The following is a 26,486-nucleotide window of genomic DNA, read 5'->3' as shown; positions in this document are numbered from 1 at the left end:
ATTTGTGTTTTTTTGCCACCTAACTTGTTTTAAATTTTAAAATATCATTGAACTTGTTCATTTTTGTCAAAATGGTCATTATGACCGTAAACAACAAGTTGTTATAATTTTTTTTGGATGTCGAGGGCAACTAAACTTCCTTTTTTTTATTTAAGGTAACTTAAATTTTTTTGTATTAAAATTAGTCACTAAATTTTTGAATTTGTGTTCATGTGTGTTTATGGGAAAAAGTGAATACATGACTGTTATGTATATAAGCATAGGTATAAAACCTTTTAAACAACGTAGTTTTAAATAAAACAAATCCAATTTCATTTTCTCTTAGTTTTGTTTTAATAGAATACCATTGAATTAAGTTCAATTATGGAATGAAAAAGATCAATTATAAATATTTTTATTGCAAATAATTATTGAAGTTTATAGAGAAATTAAAAGGGTAAACAACACAAAAGATACTCAGTTTACACCAAAATTCTAATTTGACACTGTGTTTTTTTGTCTCAAATTTAACACTGTGTTTTCTAATTTGTTACAATTCTGACCACTTGACCGGTCAACCAGGTTACATGATGACGTGTCAGTTCTGATAATTGTCAACATTAAACAAAATTGGAAAAAATGTTCAAAAAAAATGATGGTTTAAATGTTTTAAAAAAAAAAACCCTTATATTTATACAAAACTATAGTTTTAATTGAAAATTGTCAACATTAAACAAAATTGGAAAAAATGATGTTCGATTTGGAACAAAAAAAAACATTGTGTCAAAATTGAAAGAAAAAAAATTAAACTTGGTGTCAAAATAAAAAAAATGAAAACTTAGTGTTTTTTGTGGGAAAAAAATCAATTTTTGACACGTCATCATGCCAGATCAGCATGTAACATGGTTGACCGGTAAGTAGTCAGAATTGTAACAAATTAGAAAACACAATGTCAAATTTGATACAAAAAAAAACACACACACAGTGTCAAATTAGAATTTTTGTGTAAACTGAGTGTTTTTTGTGTTGTTTACCCAAAATAAAAAACCAATATTTTTTAACGAATATAACTCAAGCATTTTGTCTTTCAATTGAAAAACTATATTCAATGATTTTGTGAAAAACTTGATTGAGTTGTGACATGTTCTTCTTTTATCTTTTATTATATTAGTTTTCCTTTAGATTTAGTAGGGTTGATTAAATGGCCACGACTTTTAAAGGTTTAAGTTCTTATACACCATGTAACGCCCCGTTCTTGAGATACCTAATTTTGGGTTCCCGAGAGCAAGAGTAAGGGTGTTTCGGTCCTTGATATGGATTTAGAGTTTGGCAAGAACGGCTTATGATGGAGGAGAGGTTGTAAATCAACGATGTGGGAAGCAATGGTCCTTGCATGCACGCTTGTGTTTGGCTGGGTACGCCCAGCGTAAGCTGGACGTACGCCCAGCGTAGTGGAGGAAAGGAACGCGGAGGCCCCTCGGCGTACGCCCAGCGTACGTCTATCATCCAGAAACCCTAAATTTAGGGTCAGCCACTATATAAGGAACATAATGGTTCTTACCCTAGCCTCCATAAGCACTCTCTTAACCTCAGAAACTCTAGATAGCCATCCCACCTCCATTGTTGGGTGTGTTTGGCCTTGGAAAGCTTGTTTTGGCAAAAGAGAGGCTAGAAGAAGAAAGAGGAAGTTGTCAAAGAAGGATTTGAGTGGCTGGAGCTTGTAGATCTGGAAAGACATTATATTCTGAGGTTTAAATGTTTTAAAAAAAACCCTTATATTTATACAAAACTATAGTTTTAATTGAAAATTGTCAACATTAAACAAAATTGGAAAAAATGATGTTCGATTTGGAACAAAAAAAAACATTGTGTCAAAATTGAAAGAAAAAAAATTAAACTTGGTGTCAAAATAAAAAAAAATGAAAACTTAGTGTTTTTTATGGGAAAAAAAATCAATTTTGACACGTCATCATAACTGACACGTCATCATGCCAGATCAGCATGTAACATGGTTGACCGGTAAGTAGTCAGAATTGTAACAAATTAGAAAACACAATGTCAAATTTGATACAAAAAAAAACACACACACAGTGTCAAATTAGAATTTTTGTGTAAACTGAGTGTTTTTTGTGTTGTTTACCCAAAATAAAAAACCAATATTTTTTAACGAATATAACTCAAGCATTTTGTCTTTCAATTGAAAAACTATATTCAATGATTTTGTGAAAAACTTGATTGAGTTGTGACATGTTCTTCTTTTATCTTTTATTATATTAGTTTTCCTTTAGATTTAGTAGGGTTGATTAAATGGCCACGACTTTTAAAGGTTTAAGTTCTTATACACCATGTAACGCCCCGTTCTTGAGATATCTAATTTTGGGTTCCCGAGAGCAAGAGTAAGGGTGTTTCGGTCCTTGATATGGATTTAGAGTTTGGCAAGAACGGCTTATGATGGAGGAGAGGTTGTAAATCAACGATGTGGGAAGCAATGGTCCTTGCATGCACGCTTGTGTTTGGCTGGGTACGCCCAGCGTAAGCTGGACGTACGCCCAGCGTAGTGGAGGAAAGGAACGCGGAGGCCCCTCGGCGTACGCCCAGCGTACGTCTATCATCCAGAAACCCTAAATTTAGGGTCAGCCACTATATAAGGAACATAATGGTTCTTACCCTAGCCTCCATAAGCACTCTCTTAACCTCAGAAACTCTAGATAGCCATCCCACCTCCATTGTTGGGTGTGTTTGGCCTTGGAAAGCTTGTTTTGGCAAAAGAGAGGCTAGAAGAAGAAAGAGGAAGTTGTCAAAGAAGGATTTGAGTGGCTGGAGCTTGTAGATCTGGAAAGACATTATATTCTGAGGTTTAAATGTTTTAAAAAAAACCCTTATATTTATACAAAACTATAGTTTTAATTGAAAATTGTCAACATTAAACAAAATTGGAAAAAATGATGTTCGATTTGGAACAAAAAAAAACATTGTGTCAAAATTGAAAGAAAAAAAATTAAACTTGGTGTCAAAATAAAAAAAAATGAAAACTTAGTGTTTTTTATGGGAAAAAAAATCAATTTTGACACGTCATCATAACTGACACGTCATCATGCCAGATCAGCATGTAACATGGTTGACCGGTAAGTAGTCAGAATTGTAACAAATTAGAAAACACAATGTCAAATTTGATACAAAAAAAAACACACACACAGTGTCAAATTAGAATTTTTGTGTAAACTGAGTGTTTTTTGTGTTGTTTACCCAAAATAAAAAACCAATATTTTTTAACGAATATAACTCAAGCATTTTGTCTTTCAATTGAAAAACTATATTCAATGATTTTGTGAAAAACTTGATTGAGTTGTGACATGTTCTTCTTTTATCTTTTATTATATTAGTTTTCCTTTAGATTTAGTAGGGTTGATTAAATGGCCACGACTTTTAAAGGTTTAAGTTCTTATACACCATGTAACGCCCCGTTCTTGAGATATCTAATTTTGGGTTCCCGAGAGCAAGAGTAAGGGTGTTTCGGTCCTTGATATGGATTTAGAGTTTGGCAAGAACGGCTTATGATGGAGGAGAGGTTGTAAATCAACGATGTGGGAAGCAATGGTCCTTGCATGCACGCTTGTGTTTGGCTGGGTACGCCCAGCGTAAGCTGGACGTACGCCCAGCGTAGTGGAGGAAAGGAACGCGGAGGCCCCTCGGCGTACGCCCAGCGTACGTCTATCATCCAGAAACCCTAAATTTAGGGTCAGCCACTATATAAGGAACATAATGGTTCTTACCCTAGCCTCCATAAGCACTCTCTTAACCTCAGAAACTCTAGATAGCCATCCCACCTCCATTGTTGGGTGTGTTTGGCCTTGGAAAGCTTGTTTTGGCAAAAGAGAGGCTAGAAGAAGAAAGAGGAAGTTGTCAAAGAAGGATTTGAGTGGCTGGAGCTTGTAGATCTGGAAAGACATTATATTCTGAGGTTTAAATGTTTTAAAAAAAACCCTTATATTTATACAAAACTATAGTTTTAATTGAAAATTGTCAACATTAAACAAAATTGGAAAAAATGATGTTCGATTTGGAACAAAAAAAAACATTGTGTCAAAATTGAAAGAAAAAAAATTAAACTTGGTGTCAAAATAAAAAAAATGAAAACTTAGTGTTTTTTGTGGGAAAAAAAATCAATTTTGACACGTCATCATGCCAGATCAGCATGTAACCTGGTTGACCGGTAAGTAGTCAGAATTGTAACAAATTAGAAAACACAATGTCAAATTTGATACAAAAAAAAACACACACACAGTGTCAAATTAGAATTTTTGTGTAAACTGAGTGTTTTTTGTGTTGTTTACCCAAAATAAAAAACCAATATTTTTTAACGAATATAACTCAAGCATTTTGTCTTTCAATTGAAAAACTATATTCAATGATTTTGTGAAAAACTTGATTGAGTTGTGACATGTTCTTCTTTTATCTTTTATTATATTAGTTTTCCTTTAGATTTAGTAGGGTTGATTAAATGGCCACGACTTTTAAAGGTTTAAGTTCTTATACACCATGTAACGCCCCGTTCTTGAGATATCTAATTTTGGGTTCCCGAGAGCAAGAGTAAGGGTGTTTCGGTCCTTGATATGGATTTAGAGTTTGGCAAGAACGGCTTATGATGGAGGAGAGGTTGTAAATCAACGATGTGGGAAGCAATGGTCCTTGCATGCACGCTTGTGTTTGGCTGGGTACGCCCAGCGTAAGCTGGACGTACGCCCAGCGTAGTGGAGGAAAGGAACGCGGAGGCCCCTCGGCGTACGCCCAGCGTACGTCTATCATCCAGAAACCCTAAATTTAGGGTCAGCCACTATATAAGGAACATAATGGTTCTTACCCTAGCCTCCATAAGCACTCTCTTAACCTCAGAAACTCTAGATAGCCGTCCCACCTCCATTGTTGGGTGTGTTTGGCCTTGGAAAGCTTGTTTTGGCAAAAGAGAGGCTAGAAGAAGAAAGAGGAAGTTGTCAAAGAAGGATTTGAGTGGCTGGAGCTTGTAGATCTGGAAAGACATCATATTCTGAGGTTTAAATGTTTTAAAAAAAACCCTTATATTTATACAAAACTATAGTTTTAATTGAAAATTGTCAACATTAAACAAAATTGGAAAAAATGATGTTCGATTTGGAACAAAAAAAAACATTGTGTCAAAATTGAAAGAAAAAAAATTAAACTTGGTGTCAAAATAAAAAAAATGAAAACTTAGTGTTTTTTGTGGGAAAAAAAATCAATTTTGACACGTCATCATGCCAGATCAGCATGTAACCTGGTTGACCGGTAAGTAGTCAGAATTGTAACAAATTAGAAAACACAATGTCAAATTTGATACAAAAAAAAACACACACACAGTGTCAAATTAGAATTTTTGTGTAAACTGAGTGTTTTTTGTGTTGTTTACCCAAAATAAAAAACCAATATTTTTTAACGAATATAACTCAAGCATTTTGTCTTTCAATTGAAAAACTATATTCAATGATTTTGTGAAAAACTTGATTGAGTTGTGACATGTTCTTCTTTTATCTTTTATTATATTAGTTTTCCTTTAGATTTAGTAGGGTTGATTAAATGGCCACGACTTTTAAAGGTTTAAGTTCTTATACACCATGTAACGCCCCGTTCTTGAGATATCTAATTTTGGGTTCCCGAGAGCAAGAGTAAGGGTGTTTCGGTCCTTGATATGGATTTAGAGTTTGGCAAGAACGGCTTATGATGGAGGAGAGGTTGTAAATCAACGATGTGGGAAGCAATGGTCCTTGCATGCACGCTTGTGTTTGGCTGGGTACGCCCAGCGTAAGCTGGACGTACGCCCAGCGTAGTGGAGGAAAGGAACGCGGAGGCCCCTCGGCGTACGCCCAGCGTACGTCTATCATCCAGAAACCCTAAATTTAGGGTCAGCCACTATATAAGGAACATAATGGTTCTTACCCTAGCCTCCATAAGCACTCTCTTAACCTCAGAAACTCTAGATAGCCGTCCCACCTCCATTGTTGGGTGTGTTTGGCCTTGGAAAGCTTGTTTTGGCAAAAGAGAGGCTAGAAGAAGAAAGAGGAAGTTGTCAAAGAAGGATTTGAGTGGCTGGAGCTTGTAGATCTGGAAAGACATCATATTCTGAGGCTCTTTTGAGGTAAAAAGTCTCTAGCTTGGCAATCATATTGTGTAGATCTATGTGTTGTGAAGTTTTGATATCATTCTTGTCCCAAAAACCTCATCTTGATGCATGCTTCGAGTTGGTTGAGATTAGCTGTCCTTTTAGACCTTAAGAGAGGTCTTGAGTAAGAAAAATGAGGTCCCAAGGGCTTTGGTTGTCTCTCATGGTTATAGATAGGTCTTAATGGATTAAGAGCTTTATGGACATCCCAAGTAATAAAGTTTGAGACTTTATGAATCCTAGGCATATTTGGTCTATGGATCTGAAGTTTGAACTTAAGAGCTAAAGCCATTAAGATCTTATGAGGAGTTGTAGTTCAGAGGAGTTACGCCCGGCGTAACTGAGAGTACGCCCAGTGTAGTGGGTCTGTGTCCCGTTTCCATTTCGCGATCAACGTTGTACGCCCATCGTACCAAGGAGGGTACGCCCAGCGTACTCCCTCTGTGGAGTTTTCATTTTGGGCCTTAGGAGATTGGGCTGTTATTGGGCTATTGGATTTTGGGCCGTGACTGGACATTATGGATGGAGTATTGTGGACTCACTAATTATTATGGACCATGGATCTAGGCCCATTTGGTGAGGTGGGCCCAATTTAGTAAATTGGGCCAATATTGGGCTTTGCTTCAGACTTTTGGTCTTTGGGCCATTAGTGGGCTTGAGAGCTTATCTAGTGTTGGTCCTTTCATAATTTGATTGTGTGCCTTAGTCATGGGCCGAATTGAGTTAAGGGTAAATTGGTCAATTTACCCTTGCAAGGATATTATGCTTGGTCTAATGATTGTTTTGCTGCTTCGGATAGTTCGGGATTTTCGGTGAGGCGGTGATTCGGGAATCTGCTTCTTCAGTTCAGAGTTTCGGCAGTTGCGATGTGAGTTATCCTCACTATATCAACAGGGTCGAAGGCACCAAGGCCAGCCCTTTTATCGGATTGAGATCTGGGTATCGTTGTTATGTTATTGTTTTGCTATGTTTGCATCCTGGTAGTTAGGATGGTATTATGTTAGAGACCTGGTTAAGGTCGGTATCCTGGTTAGGAGGATGTTATGTTATGTGATCTGCTAGATCGGCTTGATTGAATGTAAATTGTTATATGATTGAATGTTTATGTGCACATGGTTGTTGGACTGGGGTGGGGTTGAGGCGGGTCCTGCTTTGTGCTGTAGGCTAACATACCCAGGGAAGACCGGTTGTCCCGAAGGCCCAGCGAGCGGTCCGGATAGGTTGTAGGCCCCAAGAGAGCAGACCAGACGTGTCGAGGCTCGGTGAGTGGACCAGGCCCACTGAAGGCCCAGTGCGGGCGGACCAATCATACTGTAGACTCAGAGAGTGGACCAGGTGGATTGAAGGCCCGGTGCGGGCGGACCAATCACACTATAGACTCAATGTATATGGCTAGACTCGGAGGGTGGACCAGGTGGACTGAAGGCCGGCGCGGCGGACCAATCACACAGTAGACCCGAAGTGCATGGTTGTTCTGTGTTCTGATATGATATGGCATGTTATGCGTGTATGATATATATGGTTGGTATTTTGGGGGTATCTCACTAAGCTTTCGGGCTTACAGTTGTGGTTTAATGTTTTTCAGGTTCTTCAGGAGACCGTGGCAAGGCAAAGGCATGATCGTACCGCTCCTCATGATTATGTTTTATGATATGGTTCTGGGAAGACTGATAATAATTGTATTGAAAACCTTTTTGTAATAACATTATGAAAATGGGTTGTTTTTGAAAAGTTAAAATTGGTTGAAATTTTATGGTCTTTACAAGTTGGTATCAAAGCCTTGGTTTGAGTGAATTGGAGGAACATTCGTGTGAATCCAGTCTCAAATCAGGGAGAGTTTTTTTAAAAGAGAATTTAAAATGGTTTTCAAAATGAGTAAAAGGAGGACGCGGAGGTACGATCAGCCGGAGCCAGTAAATAACCCCAAAATACCATACATGATATTTGTTTTTGAGCTTTGATAGAACAGCATGCTAATACTAGGCTAGAGATCTTCACGATTTCATGATAATGTTGTCTGATTTATGATGCCTGCTAGCCTAGGGTTCCGCTGTGGGAGATTTCCGGTGTTCCTCTAGGAGTGAGGGTTGAGCGCTTGTTATGTATGTTTTTTCACTAGGATGTTGTGGTAGTACTTAATACAAATATGGGTAGGTGTGGAAGGTAGTATGGGCCCGTACTACTGAAAGCACAGGACCCATACGCGTATCAGGGAAACCATGACCTCTAGGGTTGAGTTGGGAATTGGTTCCCGGGTTTGTGGGAAGTATCTGAGATCTTGTGGTGTTTTTCGAGTATGGTGGTTACGAGGCATGCTGGGAGCGGATCTGGTTCGGGATCAGGTGCAGGAGAGGGAGCTCAGGGCGGGTCAGTACCGCCCGAGGTTATTGGTCAGATGAGCACAGGCGAGTTAGACGCTAGGATCCGTGAGATCCTGCACACTGAGGTTGCTGCGTTGTTCCGGGCCGAGTTGCCGGAACTATTCGGGTCGATCAAGACCGCTATGATTGAGTATTTTGATGAGCGCTATGCGGCCCTCACAGAGATGGCTGCTGCGGCGGCTACAACGGCTGTAGCAGCGGCAGGGGGAGGATTCGGTCGAGGTTTTCAGTATCGGGACTTTGATAATACGAAGCCTCCTACCTTTGATAGAGTTCAGGACCCGATTGTTGCTATGAGATGGTTGTTGGACGTGGAGGGGTGTTTCTTCACGTGTTCGTGCCCTGCTGATCAGAGGGTGAGGTGTGCTCTGAACCTGTTGAGGCTCGGGGCGAAGGATTGGTGGAGATTGACCACGGGGTCATATTTGGATGCGCAGAGAGCTGCAGTTTCATGGGATCAGTTCCGGGAGATGTTCAGCACTCGTTATGTTCCACGGGTTGATAGGGAGAGATTAGCTCAGGAGTTCCTGGAACTGAAGCAGGATTCGGAGTCGGTGACGGAGATCACCAAGATGTTCAATGAGAGGGCGATGTTTTGCCCTGAGTTCGCTTCGGAGCAGGCTCAGATGTCCCGATATCTGAGTATGCTCAAGAGGGATATCAGGCACTTTGTGTCTAAGCAGAGATGCGAGACCTTGTTGGAGTTGCAGGAGGCCGCCAGGCGGCGTGAGTTGGAGATTGAGTTGCAGTTGCGAGAGATGAGGCAGGCTCCGGTGCAGTCGCAGCCGGCGCCGAAACAGTCCAAGACCGTTGATTCTAGAGTGGGAGATCAGAGCATCCACACTTGTGGAAAGTGTGGGAAGGGTCACACCGGAGTTTGTAGGTCCGGCGGTGCATGTCGTAAGTGCGAAAAAGAGGGGCACTATGCGAGGGATTGTCGGCAGACAGCCCCTGTTCGGGATTTGAGGATTTGTTATCATTGTCATCAGGTTGGACACTTGAGGGTCAACTATCCACAGCTTGCTGCAGGTCCGGTGCAGGCTCCAGCACCGGCCACATTGAGGATCACGGGTGGAGGTCAGGGTGGAGCGGAGCCCCCAAGGGCTTAGGGTCATGCTTTTCAGCTTACAGCAGAGGAGGTCAGGGCAGTGTCGGATGCAGCTGTGGGTATGTTTCTTTCTTGATATCTTGTTATCTTGTGATTATTATGGAGTATTGTTTATCTGCTAGTCTCGTTGTGTGGTTTTCAGTATTGTATTCGTTGTTCTTTGAGGGTTATGGTATGGTTATGGGTTTAGTGTTGGGAATTTCGTTGGTTATCATTCATGAGGGTTATTAGTGGAAATATGGCGTTTGGTCTGAATGTCGGGTAGCATCTGCAGTCTGAGGAGTGGTTAGCTGAAGATCGAGTTTCTTTCGAGCCCGGGATGATCAGTGTTGATATGTGATTTTGTGAAGGTTGCTCGTTCTAGTGGGAATCAGTTCGCGTGTAAGTGCTTGTGTTGTGTAGGGTTGTTGAGGGAGATCGGTGATGACGACCGGTGGTTGATAGTCAGTGCTCTAAGTGGGGGAGAATTGGAGAATTCTTCGGAAGATCGATGAGCACGAGAGGTTGTTTAGCTGCTTGGGATTCAGCAGTGTTTCTGTCAGCCAATAGCGTAGGCTGGTATGAGTAAGTGGCAGGCGTGCGGGTCGGGATACAGACCTAGGGTGATTGATTGTGGAAGGCCTAGGATCGGGCCGGGATTAAGTATGTAGGATGGAGATAGAGTTCGGAACCCCTAAAGGGCTAGAACAGTATGCATGGGAGAGTTCCCCGGAGGGATAACTCGGAATGATGAATGCTAGTTGAGCGGTCCGGATAGACTGAAGGCCGGTAGGCGTACCAGTCATGCCGAAGGCTCGGAGAACGGTCCAGCCAGGCTGAAGACGCTGGAGGGCGGTCCAGATCTGCTGAAGGTTCTGAGAGTGGTCCAGATTGGCTGAAGGCCTGGTAAGGCGGTCCAGTCGTGCTGAAGACTCTGCATGTGTCGTTAGATCGGTATGAGGAAATGGATTGAGTATGTCGCGATGTATTAGCGTTAGAAGGTCTGGCCCCGGGTATTGATCATGGTGGGTGGAAGGTAGAGCATGGACTTGAGAGTCCTTGCGGGCGGATCCAGAGCATGTGTGGTGCATAGGATAGCGGTTATGCTATAAGAGAATGGTGTAGTATTGAGTGAGCACCGTTGCACTTGTGGTAGTGTCAAGGCAGCCAAGTGGATTTCCTTGGTAAGGGAAAGGAAAGGAATGTAGCTCCGAGAGGGAGTGTAAGTTCACAGAAGTGAAAGCAGTAGTGCAGAGTTATGATCAGGGTGTTCCAATCATGGTTGATGAGCAGTGTGTCGGCGGCTGTGGTATGGAATCACATCCGGGATGGATGTTTGCTGAGGCTCGGAAGGAATGTAGGGATGAAATCTTGGATTTCTAGTCTGATTTTGATTTATGTGGTGGAAATTCATCATGGGGGATGTTTGGAGGTGTCGTCAGTGTATCGGGTTTTCCCAACCCAAAGATGCTAGAGCCAGTCCGGCATGGGTATGAGATTGCGGTGGAGAACTCATGGGAGTTGCTCTGAGGCTGAAGGATGTGTCATCCTGTCAGCATGAAGTGGATAAGTTGGGCTCAGACCGGGAATTCCGGTGGTTCATAGATTTTTCTAGCTCATATGAGTTGAGAGATTGTTGTGTTTGGGAGCGAGTGATGTATCATGGAGTGGTATTCAGTTGATAAGTGTGGTTATCAGAGGATGAGGCCGGTGGCCGGTTTGAAGCGGTGGTCAGAACACCGCAAGAAAGGGAAAGTTGGGTTTTGGGTTTCGGTGGTTGTGTCTTGAGGAACCTGGTCTGGTTAATGCCAGGTGGTGCATTGGGAGTAGCTCTGGAGTTGAGTTGCCTCAGGCTTCGAGGACGAAGCCTAATTTAAGTGGGGGAGAATTGTAACGCCCCGTTCTTGAGATATCTAATTTTCGGTTCCCAAGAGCAAGAGTAAGGGGATTTCGGTCCTTGATGTGGATTTAGAGTTTGGCAAGAACGACTTATGATGGAGGAGAGGTTGTAAATCAACGATGTGGGCAGCAATGGTCCTTGCATGCGCGCTTGTGTTTGGCTGGGTACGCCCAGTGTAAGCTGGACGTACGCCCAACGTAGTGGAGGAAAGGAACGCGGAGGCTCCTCGGCATACGCCCAGCGTACGTCTATCATCCAGAAACCCTAAATTTAGGGTCAGCCACTATATAAGGAACATAATGGTTCTTACCCTAGCCTCCATAAGCACTCTCTTAACCTCAGAAACCCTAGATAGCCGTCCCACCTCCATTGTTGGGTGTGTTTGGCCTTGGAAAGCTTGTTTTGGCAAAAGAGAGGCTAGAAGAAGAAAGAGGAAGTTGTCAAAGAAGGAGTTGAGTGGCTGGAGCTTGTAGATCTGGAAAGACATCATATTCTTAGGCTCTTTTGAGGTAAAAGGTCTCTAGCTTGGCAATCATATTGTGTAGATCTATGTGTTGTGAAGTTTTGATGTCATTCTTGTCCCAAAAACCTCATCTTGATGCATGCTTTGAGTTGGTTGAGATTAGCTGTCCTTTTAGACCTTAAGAGAGGTCTTGAGTAAGAAAAATGAGGTCCCAAGGGCTTTGGTTGTCTCTCATGGTTATAGATAGGTCTTAATGGATTAAGAGCTTTATGGACGTCCCAAGTAATAAAGTTTGAGACTTTATGAATCCTAGGCATATTTGGTCTATGGATCTGAAGTTTGGACTTAAGAGCTAAAGCCATTAAGATCTTATGAGGAGTTGTAGTTCAGAGGAGTTACGCCCGGCGTAACTGAGAGTACGCCTAGCGTAGTGGGTCTGTGTCCCGTTTCCATTTCGCGATCAGCGTTGTACGCCCATCGTACCAAGGAGGGTACGCCCAGCGTACTCCCTCTGTGGAGTTTTCATTTTGGGCCTTAGGAGATTGGGTTGTTATTGGGCTATTGGATTTTGGGCCGTGACTGGTCATTATGGATGGAGTATTGTGGACTCACTAATTATTATGGACCATGGATCTAGGCCCATTTGGTGAGGTGGGCCCAATTTAGTAAATTGGGCCAATATTGGGCTTTGCTTCAGACTTTTGGTCTTTAGGCCATTAGTGGGCTTGAGAGCTTATCTAGTGTTGGGCCTTTCATAATTTGATTGTGGGCCTTAGTCATGGGCCGAATTGAGTTAAGGGTAAATTGGTCAATTTACCCTTGGAAGGATATTATGCTTGGTCTAATGATTGTTTTGCTGCTTCGGATAGTTCGGGATTTTCGGTGAGGCGGTGATTCGGGAATCTGCTTCTTCAGTTCAGAGTTTCGGCAGTTGCGAGGTGAGTTATCCTCACTATATCAACAGGGTCTAAGGCACCAAGGCCGGCCCTTTTATCGGATTGAGATCCGGGTATCATTTTTATGTTATTGCTTTGCTATGTTTGCATCCTGGTAGTTAGGATGGTATTATGTTAGAGACCTAGTTAAGGTCGGTATCCTGGTTACGAGGATGTTATGTTATGTGATCTGCTAGATCGGCTTGATTGAATGTGAATTGTTATATGATTGAATGTTTATGTGCACATGGTTGTTGGACTGGGGTGGGGTTGAGGCGGGTCCTGCTTTGTGCTGTAGGCTAACATACCCAGGGCGGACCGGATGTCCCGAAGGCCCAGCGAGCGGTCCGGATAGGCTGTAGGCCCCAAGAGGGCGGACCAGACGTGCCGAGGCTCGGTGAGTGGACCAAGCCGACTGAAGGCCCAGTGCGGGTGGACCAGTCATACTGTAGACTCAGAGAGTGGACTAGGTGGATTGAAGGGCCGGTGCGGGCGGACCAATCACACTGTAGACTCGATGTATATGGGTAGACTCGGAGGGTGGACCAGGTGGACTAAAGGTCGGTGCGGCGGACCAGTCACACAGTAGACCCGAAGTGCATGGTTGTTCTATGTTCTGATATGATATGGCATGTTATGCGTGTATGATATATATGGTTGCTATTTTGGGGGTATCTCACTAAGCTTTTGGGCAAGGAAAAGGCATGATCGTACCGCTCATCGTGATTATGTTTTATGATGTGGTTCTGGAAAGACTCTGATAATAATTGTATTGAAAACATTTTTGTAATAACATTATGAAAATGGGTTGTTTTTGAAAAGTTAAAATTGTCTGAAATTTCAAAATGATAACGACTAGTTTCTACATTTTTTTCTAGGGATTTTTACATTAATACCTTTATAAACTTGAAAATTACTAATGTATTTAATCTTGATTGATGGAATAGTTTATTTCAAATTTTTGATTGTTACTTCTCAATTCATCTCTTATTTATACAAGATAATGTTCGTTAGTTGGTAGACATCTATACTATGTTTTTTTTATCGAAAGAGACTAAAGTCTTGGCAAACACCATTATATTATGTTTGGATAATTGGATATTTAATTTACGTCAATATTTACCTTTAATTATTGTTGATAATATAATACTCCAGTATTCACTTTTGGACTGTTCAAAACTCGATATGGATTCAAATTTTAAAGACCCTAAAGCCCAAAAGCAAAAATTAGGCAACTTTTGAAGCTAAAATAGCATTGTTAGGCTTCAATATGCTCCACGACTCCATCTTAAAAACGTGGGCTCAAATGACGTCCAAACGTATATATTTCACAATTCACATGGGCGTTGATTAGGGATGAGATTTAGAACCGGAACCGGAACCGAACTGGACCCGGACCCGTTAGAACCGGAATATATAGAACCGGGTCCGGTTCCGGGTTTAAAAATTGGCTTTATCCGGGTTCCGGGTAATCCGGGTTTGGGTCCATTGGGTCCGGGTAAACCGGGTCTAAAATCCGGAACCGGTTTTTGGAACCGGAACCACTTTTAGGGCCGGAACCACTTTTTGTGAAACGTTTACAAGATGCATATCTTATTTGTTTCAACTCCAATTGACATACGGTTTTTTCCAACATGTAGTTTAGAGTTTGTACATGATTCTAGACTATAAATTTGTCATTTTTAGTTTTATATTCATTGACTTACAGTCCTCAAAAGTTGAGATACCAAAGCTGAAAGTTTTTAGTTTTTTAGTTTTTTTGTATTCGGTGAAAGTTTTAAAACATGCATATCTAATTCGTTTGAAGTCGGATTGACATGTGGTTTTTTCCAACTTCTATTTTACAGTTTGTACATGAGTTTAGACTATAATTTTGTCATTTTTGGTTTAACATTCAATGATTTACAGTCCTCCGAAGTCGGGATATCAAAACTGAAAATTTTCAACTTTTCAGCTATTTGTTTTTGTACTTTATATTATGTGAAAATATTAACACAAGTATATCTCATTCGTTTAAATTCGGATTGACATGCAGGTTTTTCCAGAGTGTATTTTAGAGTTTGTACATGATTTTAGACTCTAATTTTGTTAATTGTGGTTTCGTATTCAATAAGTTACAGCCCCCCAAAGTCGGGATATCAATATGAAATTTTTCAAAGTTCAACCCACTAAGTAGTAAGTAATTACCAAAAAATTCCGGTTTTTTTGGGTTTTCCGGGTCTAAACCCACTTTATCCGGTTCCAACCTACCCACTTTGATGTTTCCGGGTTTTCCGGTTCTAGACCCACTTTACCCGGAACCATACCCGGAACCGAACCGGAACCGGTTCCTATATACCGGTCCGGTTTACGGTTCTATAAAATCCCGTTAACCGGTTCCGGGTTTTCCGGGTCCGGGTCCATCCGGTCCGGGTTTGGACCCACTTTCATCCCTAGCGCTGATTCATGTTTTAGAAGTGATATTTTATTTATGTTTAAAAACATAATGATTTGATTTTTTAATTTTTATCTTAGTTGAAGAAAAAGAATTTTAATGATTGGTATAAAAATCAAAAATATTTTCTAATTCGGTGAATCAAAATCATTAATGGAAATATCTTTTCTACCGATTCTAGAAGGAAAAAAAAAAGATAAATAGTACAAAATACACTAAGTTTACACCAAAATTCTAATTTGACACTGTTATTTTTTTGTCTCAAATTTGATACCGTGTTTTTCAATTTGTTACAATTCCCACCACTTGCTGGCGTGGCATGATGACGTGTTAGTTTTGATGATGTGGCATGCTGACATGACATGCTGATGTGTCAAAATTGAATTTTTTTTGTTCACAAAAGACAGTAAGTTTTCATTTTTTTCGATTTTGACATTAAGTTTAATTTTTTGTTTCAATTTTGATAGTCTATTTTTTTGTTCCAAATCAAAAATCATTTTTTCCAGTTTTGTTCAATGTTGATTATTGTAACGTCTGTGTTTCTGGGCTTATCATTAATGTTGGTATAATAGTCTAGGTTAACCTTTGTAACCCGTTTTGAAATAATAGAAGTGTATTATTTGAGTATTATGTGTTATGTGCTTAATTGTGTGTCTTAATTTAATTAAGAATAAAAATAAGCGTCAAAATGAAATGTTAGATAAAGCCGATATCTATGGATAATGTTGTAGTAGTTGAAACGAGGTTTCCGTGCATATAAAAAACGCCAAAATCCGAGTTGTAACGAAGAAGTTATGACCTGTCGAAGTTTCGCGACAGAACCGGCACGACCCAGCGCGACCCAGCGCGACGTAAATAGTGAATTTAAGGTAGATAGATATCTATCCTTAGTGATCTAAATGAGAATTGAAGATCTCATCGATAGTAGTGCAACGACGGAAAGACTGACGGAAACGGAGTTCAGATGAAGGAGTTATGAATTTCGAACGGAGTTTTCCTGTCCCGGCCTACTAAAGATAATATATAAGTAATATACTTATAATATATTAAAAATAAAGTCAAAATTAGCCAATGGAGTCTATACGAGAGTTGTAGAGCATAATCTCACATTCGCGGCGATATAAAGAACGTCGAAAACGGAGTTCGTATGCGAAAGTTATGAATTTCTGAAGTTCGGGGCGCGAAACCCCAAAACTGTCAGAGACCACGACGTGGCAAGAAGTGCCACAACGTGGCAAATCTCCTGTCACCTCCGGAAGGCCCCCAGATGCAACTTGGGATGACGCATGCAGTGACGACCAAGCCCACGGCGTGGAAAAAGGTTGCCACGACGTGGCAAGGGCCAAATTTGCCCTATAAATAGATTTGAAGGGCCGGCCGTTTAGGGTTGCTATTTTCTCTCTTCTCTCTCCCGTTTTACCTCGATTTGCGTGCTAGAAGTACCCCGAAGCCCCGGTATCATTCCCGAGTCCCGAAGCAAGATCCGAAGCCCCGAGAATCCCGAAGAGCGTGATTCCCGAGCCGAAGCTCTGCCCGCGAGAAGTTCGATTTTTGTGAAAATCTTTCAGATCTGCGGAGAGATACTACTTCTACAAGCCGTAGTGTTGTCCGATCATCTTCTGATCAAGTGAGTGTGTAGTTACTTTCTTCTAACGCATAATTATGAAGTATTTTATACAAAATACGTGTTATGTGTATATTTTGTTGTTATGTGTGTGAATGTATATTCACTTTCTTCTATCTTATAGATCTGATTATTTCTCTATGAAATACGTTTTATGTGTGTGTGTCTCATCTGTTATGTGGAAAATATATTGATTGAGCATGCTATACAGGTTTTAAAACTATGTATAAAAATGTATATTTTATCTACTAATATGTTGGGTAGAACATGGGTAGATAGTTGGTGTATAATAAATAGATGAGAGGCCTCGATGTTGTTTTGATCCGGTCATCTAGCGGAATTTAGATGACGACCACGAACTTTTCTAGACAGTCCAGTGGAACGCTAGCAGGCTCATAACTTGTATGTGTTAATGAACTTGGGTGTTCATTCGCTGTATTCCATCCCCCTCATGGTTGCCTTATTTGACTTATATTGCTGAGAAACCCCCGAAGCATGTGTTGTTGCCCCGATGAAATATTCTTAGACTAGGTCCCTTATGTTAGTTGTCTTAGGGACGTAAAGTGAGAATAACGGGAATGGGTAATTGGGTTATTGTTGGTTGGTGGAAATTAAATATAATTATTTATTGTGGGTTGAAAACCCTATATGCTCACCAGGCTCCCAAGCCTGACCCACTCAGTTTTATTTGTATTACAGGAAGTGGCACAAGGGCATAAGATGGATGAACCATCAAGTTGTTTTGTTTACAAGTCCGTATATGTATATATTTGGTGAATGACTTGTAATGTTATCGTTTATGCTTTATGGTCTGTATCGGAACATGACATCCCGAGTTTTGATTATATAATGAAAATACATTTCTTTTATGAAATGCTTTGGTAAATATTATTTTATCATACTTTGTTTTTGGGAACAAATTCCGAAACTCTTTCAAATCAAAAGGATATACTCTGAAATTATTTTAAAAGCATAAATGAAAACCGGTCTTTTCTGGCCGAGATTTTGGGGATGTCACAATTATTTTCTATTTGAACCTTATAAATATTTGTTTAATATATTTTAAACAGTATAAATATATTTTTTTCATTTAAAAATCATATTTTTATATAAATACAAGTTTTTTTTACATTCAAACCATAATGTATGTATAAATATGTATTGATTATATAAAAACTGTATTTTATATTAAATACACAAGTTTTAAATGAGTGTGGAGGTTTGGAGGCGTGTAGTCAATCAAGGCTCAGAGATCAGGTTCACACTTGTGAAATTTTTACATCTAATATAATATTCATAATACTATTAGGAACATCTTGAATCTCATGGTGTGACTCAGTAAATCATATTTTTCAACTTAATTTTTAAAAAATATTTATGAAGGATAAATATGGCCATTGTTACATCTATTTTGGTATTCACATTAAATTTTTGTATTTTGTTCGATATTTTCCACTTTTTCTTCAATGCTTCAAGCGAACGTTAGATACGACATCAATATATATCTAATATAAGTATTTAATCGTAAATAAAAATATATGTATAATCTACAAGAAAAACAAAACAAATAATATTTCATAAGCGATAATTGATAAAATTGTGTTATTCTTATTTGAAGTTTATGGTTACTTTGGTTCTCATGATATAACTAAACATATTTATACATAACATATGCTTTTAATGTAAAAAAACATTGTATTTATATAAAAAATGGCTTTTAAATGAAAAAAAATATTTATATGGTTTAAAATGTAATAAAAAAAACATTTATACGGATTGTCAATATTGAACAAAATTAGAAAAAATAATGTTCGATTCAGAACAAAAAAATAAAGTGTCAAAATTGAAGAAAAAAATAAACTTAATGTCAAAATTGAAAAAAAATGAAAACTTAGTATCTTTTGTGAAATAAATAACAAATTTGACACGTCAATATGTCATATCAGCATGCCACGTCATCAAAACTAACACGTTATCATATCATATCAGCAAGTAACTGGGTGAACCGGTCAAATGATCAGAATTATAATAAATTAAATAAACACAGTGTCAAATTTAAGATAAAAAATAACACAGTGACAAATTAGAGTTTTGATATGAATTTAGTGACTTTTGTGCTATTTACCCAAAAAAATACCAAATTTTAGGGTTATTGTTCGAATTGAATTTCCCCCAAAAATTGATTGGATTTAAACAGATTTTTTTTGTCATAAAGGCTGAACCCGTCAGGAAACAAAATTCAGTTTTTTTTAATTTTCCAGTTTTCGCTAAAAAGAAATGTGGTTATATCTAAATTGGTCGATTCAATCTGAACCAAATAAAGAAAACCAATTTTTTCTTCAAATCAGATTCATCTAAAAGCGAGCATCCTATTTGTGCTCTTTTTTACCCAAAATCGGTTTCCTAAATCAGTTTTCTTGTTAGTGTTCATGAAAAAAATGGTTAACATCATATTTTGAATTGTTTATTTAAAATGCTTATTTGTTTATTCCAAATTGAAACGAGTAACAGTCAATTTTAAGTGTTTGAATTGTTAAAATTATTCCGGTAAGGTAGTAAGGTACCATTTATAAGCATTTTTTTTATAAAATTGTTTTTTTAAAAACAACATACATACCTACTAATCCTACTTGTAAATCCACATATTTGTCCACCACGAGATTTGAATCAACGATTTTTAAAAAAATGACACATTTTCAACTGGTATGATTTTGTTAATAAGATTTTTTTTGATGATTTGTTTTGTTCTAACTTATTAGAAAGTCTTTATTAATTGTGAAAATTAAATTACTCTTTAACCTTTATTTTTTTTTAAATATTAATAGTATGCATTTTAGGTTATTATATTATATATATATATATATATATATATATATATATATATATATATATATATATATATATATATATATATATATATATATAAAGAAAATTTGTCAAATAGTAAAAACCAACTTATCAATTTATTACTTATTGCTACCGATTAATGCTTGTTTTTTTTTCTTTCTTTCTAAAAGTCCGTTTTCACATTGGATTAGATCAGATATAAAATAAAATGTTATTTTGTGTAGTTAAATCATTTCAAAAAAAATGCTTGTAAAAGCATAATTTATATAACTAGTGCAATAATTGGAAGGGCTAAGAACCAAAACCGAAAACAACAAACCTAAATTAATAAATTACAAGGAAAGTCGATCGATGGAGGTAGTGATGGACTCTTCTACCTCACTACCACCACTATCAAACCAACCAAAAACAAAACACATTCAAAATTACAATAAAATATAAACTAGATTTTTATTTTATTTAGTTATTTAACTTTTCTGCTTGATAATTTATACAGGTTAGTTAGAGTAAACTACAAATTCACATATTGGATTATATGTCAGCTTGTTGGTTTAGTATATTTTGTTTTTTAATGTTATGGCTTTAAAGTAGCTAATTTTTATGTTTATGTCAACTTATTGGGTTTTCTAAGGATATGGGCTTAAAGTAGCCAATTTTTAATTTTAAAGTTATTGAAACTAATACGAAACCGTTAAAGTAATGAAATATTTTTGTCTTAATTGCAATCTTAACTTTCAGTCGGTTCTTATCTTCGTATTTGTTGATATTTGAATCAAATTTTATAAACTTAAAAATACTTAACAAATATGATTGCTCTATAAAATTATCATATTATGAACGTGTTTGGATGTGTTATCTTATTTTTAATAATCAAAATCAGAAAATTAGTTATCTTAAAATACATTGAATGGCATATTGTTCATTGTTCTTTGTATTTGTATTTGTAAGGTATCTATCATTTTTATCCCTCTCAACGAAACACTTGATTTTGTAATTTCTTTGTGATGCGAAATTGATTCTTTTAAGACTGGTGTATGTGATCAATTACTTCACCATACTTTTGGTTCTCTTTATTTTTTAATATTTAAATATAGGTAAATAAAATATAATATTTTATTTTATATTTAGAAAATTAACCTTGAGTAAAATATATACGATTTAATAAAGAATTATGAGAATTTTAAAAAGAAGAAAAAAGAAGAAAACATGCGGCAAGGATTTCTTATGTGGGGATAAAAAGTGCACCGCCGCACACTAATTGGTGTGATGTTCACCGCAGAACCACATTGCTATATCTTCAAAAAAATGTTGTCTATAAAGAGGTCATTCAACTATATCAGTTATCGAGACATTTCATTTTATTTTTTCAACTTTTCAATATAATCAATAACGCGAAGTTTGTTTTTGTTATTTTATCTTCTTTTTTTTTAATTATTGTGTTGTTTTTTATGACTTTATATGTATTTTTTATACGTTCTCTCACGTTTAACGCGGGTCATAATCTAGTATTAATAGCATAACAAAGAGCGTTAAAAAGGAAAATTTGTTTAAAAGACGTTAAAATCATATAAATATTTGTTTTTGATATTGTATTTTTTTTCAATTAAGTGAATAAGTTTATAATTTCGTTTTGCAAATTTAATCAATTGATTGGTTTGTTTTCGGTGTCATTTTCTTACTTGCTAACTATGCAAAAAACTAATATGGCTTCCACATGATTATAATTGGCAAACATGATGGTTAAATTGGATTCTTATGTAGATTTGTACTCATTTTCTCTTACTTTTCTTTTTCTTTTTTCCCTCAAAGTATCATTGATTTTGTGAAATACCTTCCAGAGGTCGCTCAAATGGTTCATCCCAAAATAGTATAAGCAAGATAAGGAATATTGTCCACGATAACTTCTTCTTAAGGAAACTTTTATGGCATTGCTTACACAACCACTTGAATGGCCTTGGAAAGCCCTTATACAAAATCGTGATGCTTTGAGAGAAGAAAATAATAATAATAATAATAGTAATAATAATAATAATAATAATAAGTACAAATCTATATAAGGCTTCAATTTAATATAAATGTTTGTCAACTAGAATCATATATGTAAGTCATATCATTTTTTTGTCTAATGAGCAAAATGAAACATGAAATATTCGATAAATTAAATTTGTAACAAAATTATAAATTTAGTGACTTGATTAGGAAGAAAAACATAATGTCGAAATCAAAATTTTATGCAAACTTATCGTCTTGCAGTTTGCTCAATTTATAAAAAATATTAGATAATCTAGTTTTTTACACAAACTTTATAAAAATATCAATTCACTACACCTCTAAGTAAGTATAATCCAAAGACAATATTATCATACTTAAATTTTCATAACAAACACCTATCCTTACAAGTTACAACACCCTCGCAATCCATCTATTTAAAAACTAAGCTACCTATATGGAAATCAATACATCATCCTATTTACATGTCATATAGACCAACAGCCCATTTCATATGCTAACTACAACACACTTTAACACCTTTCTATGTACAGATAATAATCAAAACAAACAAACCACACTCTTTCAAAAATTTCAAGAATATGATTTAATCAACCCGAAATTATAAAGATTCCTTCTTAATAAACTCCCAAGAGACACCAAAACTGCCCCACCGAGACTAGTATTTTGTTCTTGAATTTCTATTTTTTGATGGGATGGTTCTTTTACTCTTAAATTAACCATCCCAATCCGTTGTCGAACCGAGTCGATTACTTCTGAGTCGACTCGGTTCCCGATTGCGTCTGTTACGTAAAACATGTTTAAAGCAGTTCCCATTGTCGTTGATATTTCCGCTCGAATTACATTTAACGCGTTTTCTCTAAATATTCGCATTACTTCCGCTAATAATCCCGGTTTATCTGCCTTTCGTAGCTCAAGCCTTACACCCTGAAATATCATACGTCAGTTTCAATCCGAAACAAACAAAACATAACAGTGTTAATCTTATACTGTATTTGACATCAAGTGGACTAAGACTAAGACTGAGATTTGAGATTTATGCTGATGGGACAAAAGTTGTAGCATTCTGTCCTACCCAAAAAGGTGGTTGATAGGACAAAAGATGTCTATCCTACCCAAAAAAGTAGGAGGTGTGTCCTTATTTGTGAAAAGACGTGAATGTCCTTATTATCTTTTCATTGAAAATAATAATAGAAAGTTTGTCCAATACAGTCCAATCCTATGCAATGGTACCTCAGACGCTCTTCTTTCGATGGCGGCTGACAAGCATAAAATTACGCGTTCCTTTTCGGCTTCCGAACTAATTGGGGTTCCATCCATGTGTTTTATGAAAAACTCCTAAAATACAATTTGAGCAATTTTAAACAAAAGAAATATCGAATCGGATTTTTTTTTTTTTTTTAACTTTTTCAAAAATCATTTATCCAGACAACACTTTATCCAGAACCAGATAAAAAAAGTATAAATAAAGTACCAAATGAGCTCCTTTTTCAGTAGTGTTGATGGTGGCATGAAACACAACATATTTCATATCCGTCAAAGTGCAAACAACATCAAACAAAAGCTTCGGTCGATCTTTTGATTGAATATTCAAAACCGAATAACCTTTATCCAAACAACTTTGAACCGAAACCAAAGGCGAATTCTCCATTTTCAAATCCGATTTTCTCGCGTAATCACGATCTGCAAACATCATTTGATGAAGTCTTCTCTCCGTGTGTGTAATCGCCATTGAAACCGAAGTTTTCGCACTTCTAATATCATTATCACCTTTAAGAACGTTCCTTAATCGACCCTTAATTGTGTCTATTTTGTCTGAATCCTCAATTTGGTACCCTGAATCAGTGTCTTTTAGATAAATAAGAGATGCGATTCTTCCATTGTGGGTCCACACTTTTGATTCCACCACATCACATTTAAGATCGGATAAAACTGCAAAAACTTCTGATAGAAGACCAACTCTGTCTGTTCCTGTTAACTCTAGTACAGTCATTCCATCAATGGGTTTTGATCTTGTGTTGTGAATCGTTTCAAGAGACTGTAACATGTTACATGACAAAAAGTTAAAAAGTTAAAAAGTCAAAAATGCCCTTTTACTTAAGTTGTTTAAGCTATAAATATAGTTAAGTTTTAAGAGTAAAGTAATTAACTTTACCTGTTCGATGCAATTGATGATGTTGTCGTCTGTTAATTTGTTTCCATCCAAATCAGTCACATGGAAGACTACAGAAAGTAAGATTCAAGATCTTGAATCAGTGAAAAGTTAAACAATCGTTGATTTGTAGACATAATTATTAAGGGGTTAATCAAAAGGTGGAGTTTGTAAAACTTTAAGCAAAAAGGAAGGAATCTATGAAGAAGAAGAAAGTTAAAGTTAAGTTAGTTAACTCACCATCCATGTTCCACCTTCCATCTGAAGAAACGTAACCTTTTTTAATAGAAAGGTTAAGATCTGTGAGAACTTGAACTGCTTCAAGCAAGATTTCATCTTTCCTTGCACTATCGATCTGAAATTTGGAGATGTTTTTGGAATGATTTCAGTTTAAATTTGGAATTGAAAACATGTTTTAATGGGGGAATGAGTTAGTCAATTTATGATGAAGATTACCATGACGCGAGTTGCGTTTAGACAGCTAGCATTGTCGGTTAATACCCTGCGATTGAGGGAAAGAGAAGTAAGCAAAAAGTCATACTTTCGACAGGAATCGGAAATTAGGCAGAAAAACAGGAAAAAGAAGTCGTAGACAAGTCAAAATTGGATTCTGGAAGGAAGATTAGACCTAATTTAGCGAAGAAATTAGTCAAAAAAAAGTTGAGAAATTCCAAATTATTCCATCTCAAATTAGTAACAACTTTTCTAATCAATCAGAGCAGAGAATTGCAAGTGATTACGAAATGAAATGAAAATCAAGAACTACAGAACTTAAACCTTATTGGTGATTAGAAACACTTAATTCAATCAAAATTAAAAACTACTGCGATGATCAACATACAGGTAAAAAAAAAAACTTGTGATCGCCGTTGAAGTTACGTCCAAAACCCTAAATAAACCAGAAACAGAAACTAACCTTGGAGTGTTCATTCGAACGAGAAGCTTTTCATACTCATCTAAACACTGTCTCCGATCCATCTGCATCATTTTCTCTTTCTTATGCTTTTTTTCTTCTTCGTCGTCTTCTATATACAAAAAAAAAACAGAGGAAGTTCTTATAACAACTCCTGATTTGAACTATTTTTAGTAGTATAGACGATTTCAACGATCAAATATGGCCCAAAATAGAAGGATTTCTTCACTAAACAGACTATATCGCCATGAAAGATGGAGTTCTCTTTCTGTATCTCTCTCTCTTTCTCTAAAAATACAAAAGCACTGAAGCACGCTTTTCGGTATATTGCCGCCTACCACTATATTTATTTGTGGAAAAAATGAAGTACGTGGAAAATATTACAAAAAAAGAAAAAAAAAAACATTAAGCCGAACCGGTGTGGAAAATGACTCATTTTTTGCTACTGTTATTTTATTTCTTGTCAATGGAGGATAGGTATGGTTTGTCATACAATTTTTTAACAAATTTAGATTAAAAAAAAAAAAACACTAAAATTTATATCAACTGAAATAAGAAATACATAACATAAACTAAAAGCTTAGTGATAAAATTAAAAGCTTAAAAAGCATAATAAATTATTAACTAATAATTTAGAGGAGGTCTTTGTCCAAAATTGGTCTTCCAAATCTGAGTTTCACTTAAGACTAATATGGTTAACCTTCCAAATATGATATGTCAAGTCGCGACGAAAATCATGATGGATTTCAGCATTATGTTCCCCGCTCTTCTTTCCATGTATATTCGCGAGAATCTCTAGTGGTTGCGTCTCTGACACGATTCCGCTTTCGTCATACACGCATCATATGTCTTTCATCTCCTAGAATCACATTGTGTAATATGATACACGTGTACATGAACTCCGCAAGTTTGTCCTCCATATAAAACAGAGTTGGGTGTACCGTTTTAAGGGCTCTAAAAGTTTGTTCCACATCCTTCCTCGCACTTTCTTGGGTTCTCTTATATTTCATCATTCCATTTTCATTTGGACATGACAATGCTTTAACAAACACAAACTGCTCATATATATCATCCACGAGATAATACTCATATATTTATAATGTTAAGCGCAACTCGAATGTAGAATCCGATGTAGTTATGTTATATATCTCATTAAATATTAGTGACATGTTAAGAACATTGATGTCATTTAGCAAGCACACCAAAAAAGGAATGTCATATCCATAAATCATGTGAGGTCACCGCTTCAATTATGATCGGTGGGTAGTAGTAATTCCCTTTCGAGTATTGATGTGGTGTGCATTAGGACAATTTCCCCATTCTTAGTGGAGGCAATCCAAGCTTCCTAATAAGTCACGAAATCCATGTACATTTGCATTATGAGTGCACAATCGATAGATATGATTTTAAGTTGGTTTACATAAATATCATGGACAGTACAACCCAATGACATTTATGCAAAATTGATGAAGACTTTCTCGCACTACACGCAATGACATCATGAGATTCTCATCCAATCCGTCAGATGGGGTGGCATAATCTAACATAAAACGTGAGGCTATATATTTTTATAAAGGAGTAAAAGGGTA

General features: G+C 37.1%; 1 protein-coding gene across 1 annotated transcript; it reads right to left on the bottom strand.

Annotated features, from left to right (window-relative positions):
- Positions 1-22,153: 22,153 nt before the first annotated feature.
- Positions 22,154-25,219, bottom strand: LOC145057111 (ACT domain-containing protein ACR8-like). Its single transcript, XM_079004885.1, has 7 exons — positions 24,901-25,219; positions 24,441-24,486; positions 24,225-24,339; positions 23,988-24,055; positions 23,307-23,870; positions 23,066-23,170; positions 22,154-22,759 (listed from the first exon to the last, which is right to left on the bottom strand). Exons 1-7 carry the CDS (start codon positions 24,969-24,971, stop codon positions 22,406-22,408), a joined length of 1,323 nt encoding a protein of 440 aa, XP_078861011.1. The 5' UTR covers positions 24,972-25,219; the 3' UTR covers positions 22,154-22,405.
- Between the last annotated feature and the right edge of the window lie 1,267 nt (positions 25,220-26,486).

This window comes from Lactuca serriola, chromosome 6, assembly GCF_051521515.1.
Source record: "Lactuca serriola cultivar US96UC23 chromosome 6, Lser_US96UC23_V15, whole genome shotgun sequence".
NCBI classification, from domain to species: Eukaryota; Viridiplantae; Streptophyta; class Magnoliopsida; order Asterales; family Asteraceae; genus Lactuca; species Lactuca serriola.
The sequence above is the reverse complement of the archived record's forward strand: the minus strand, read 5'-3'. Positions and strand labels throughout refer to the sequence as shown.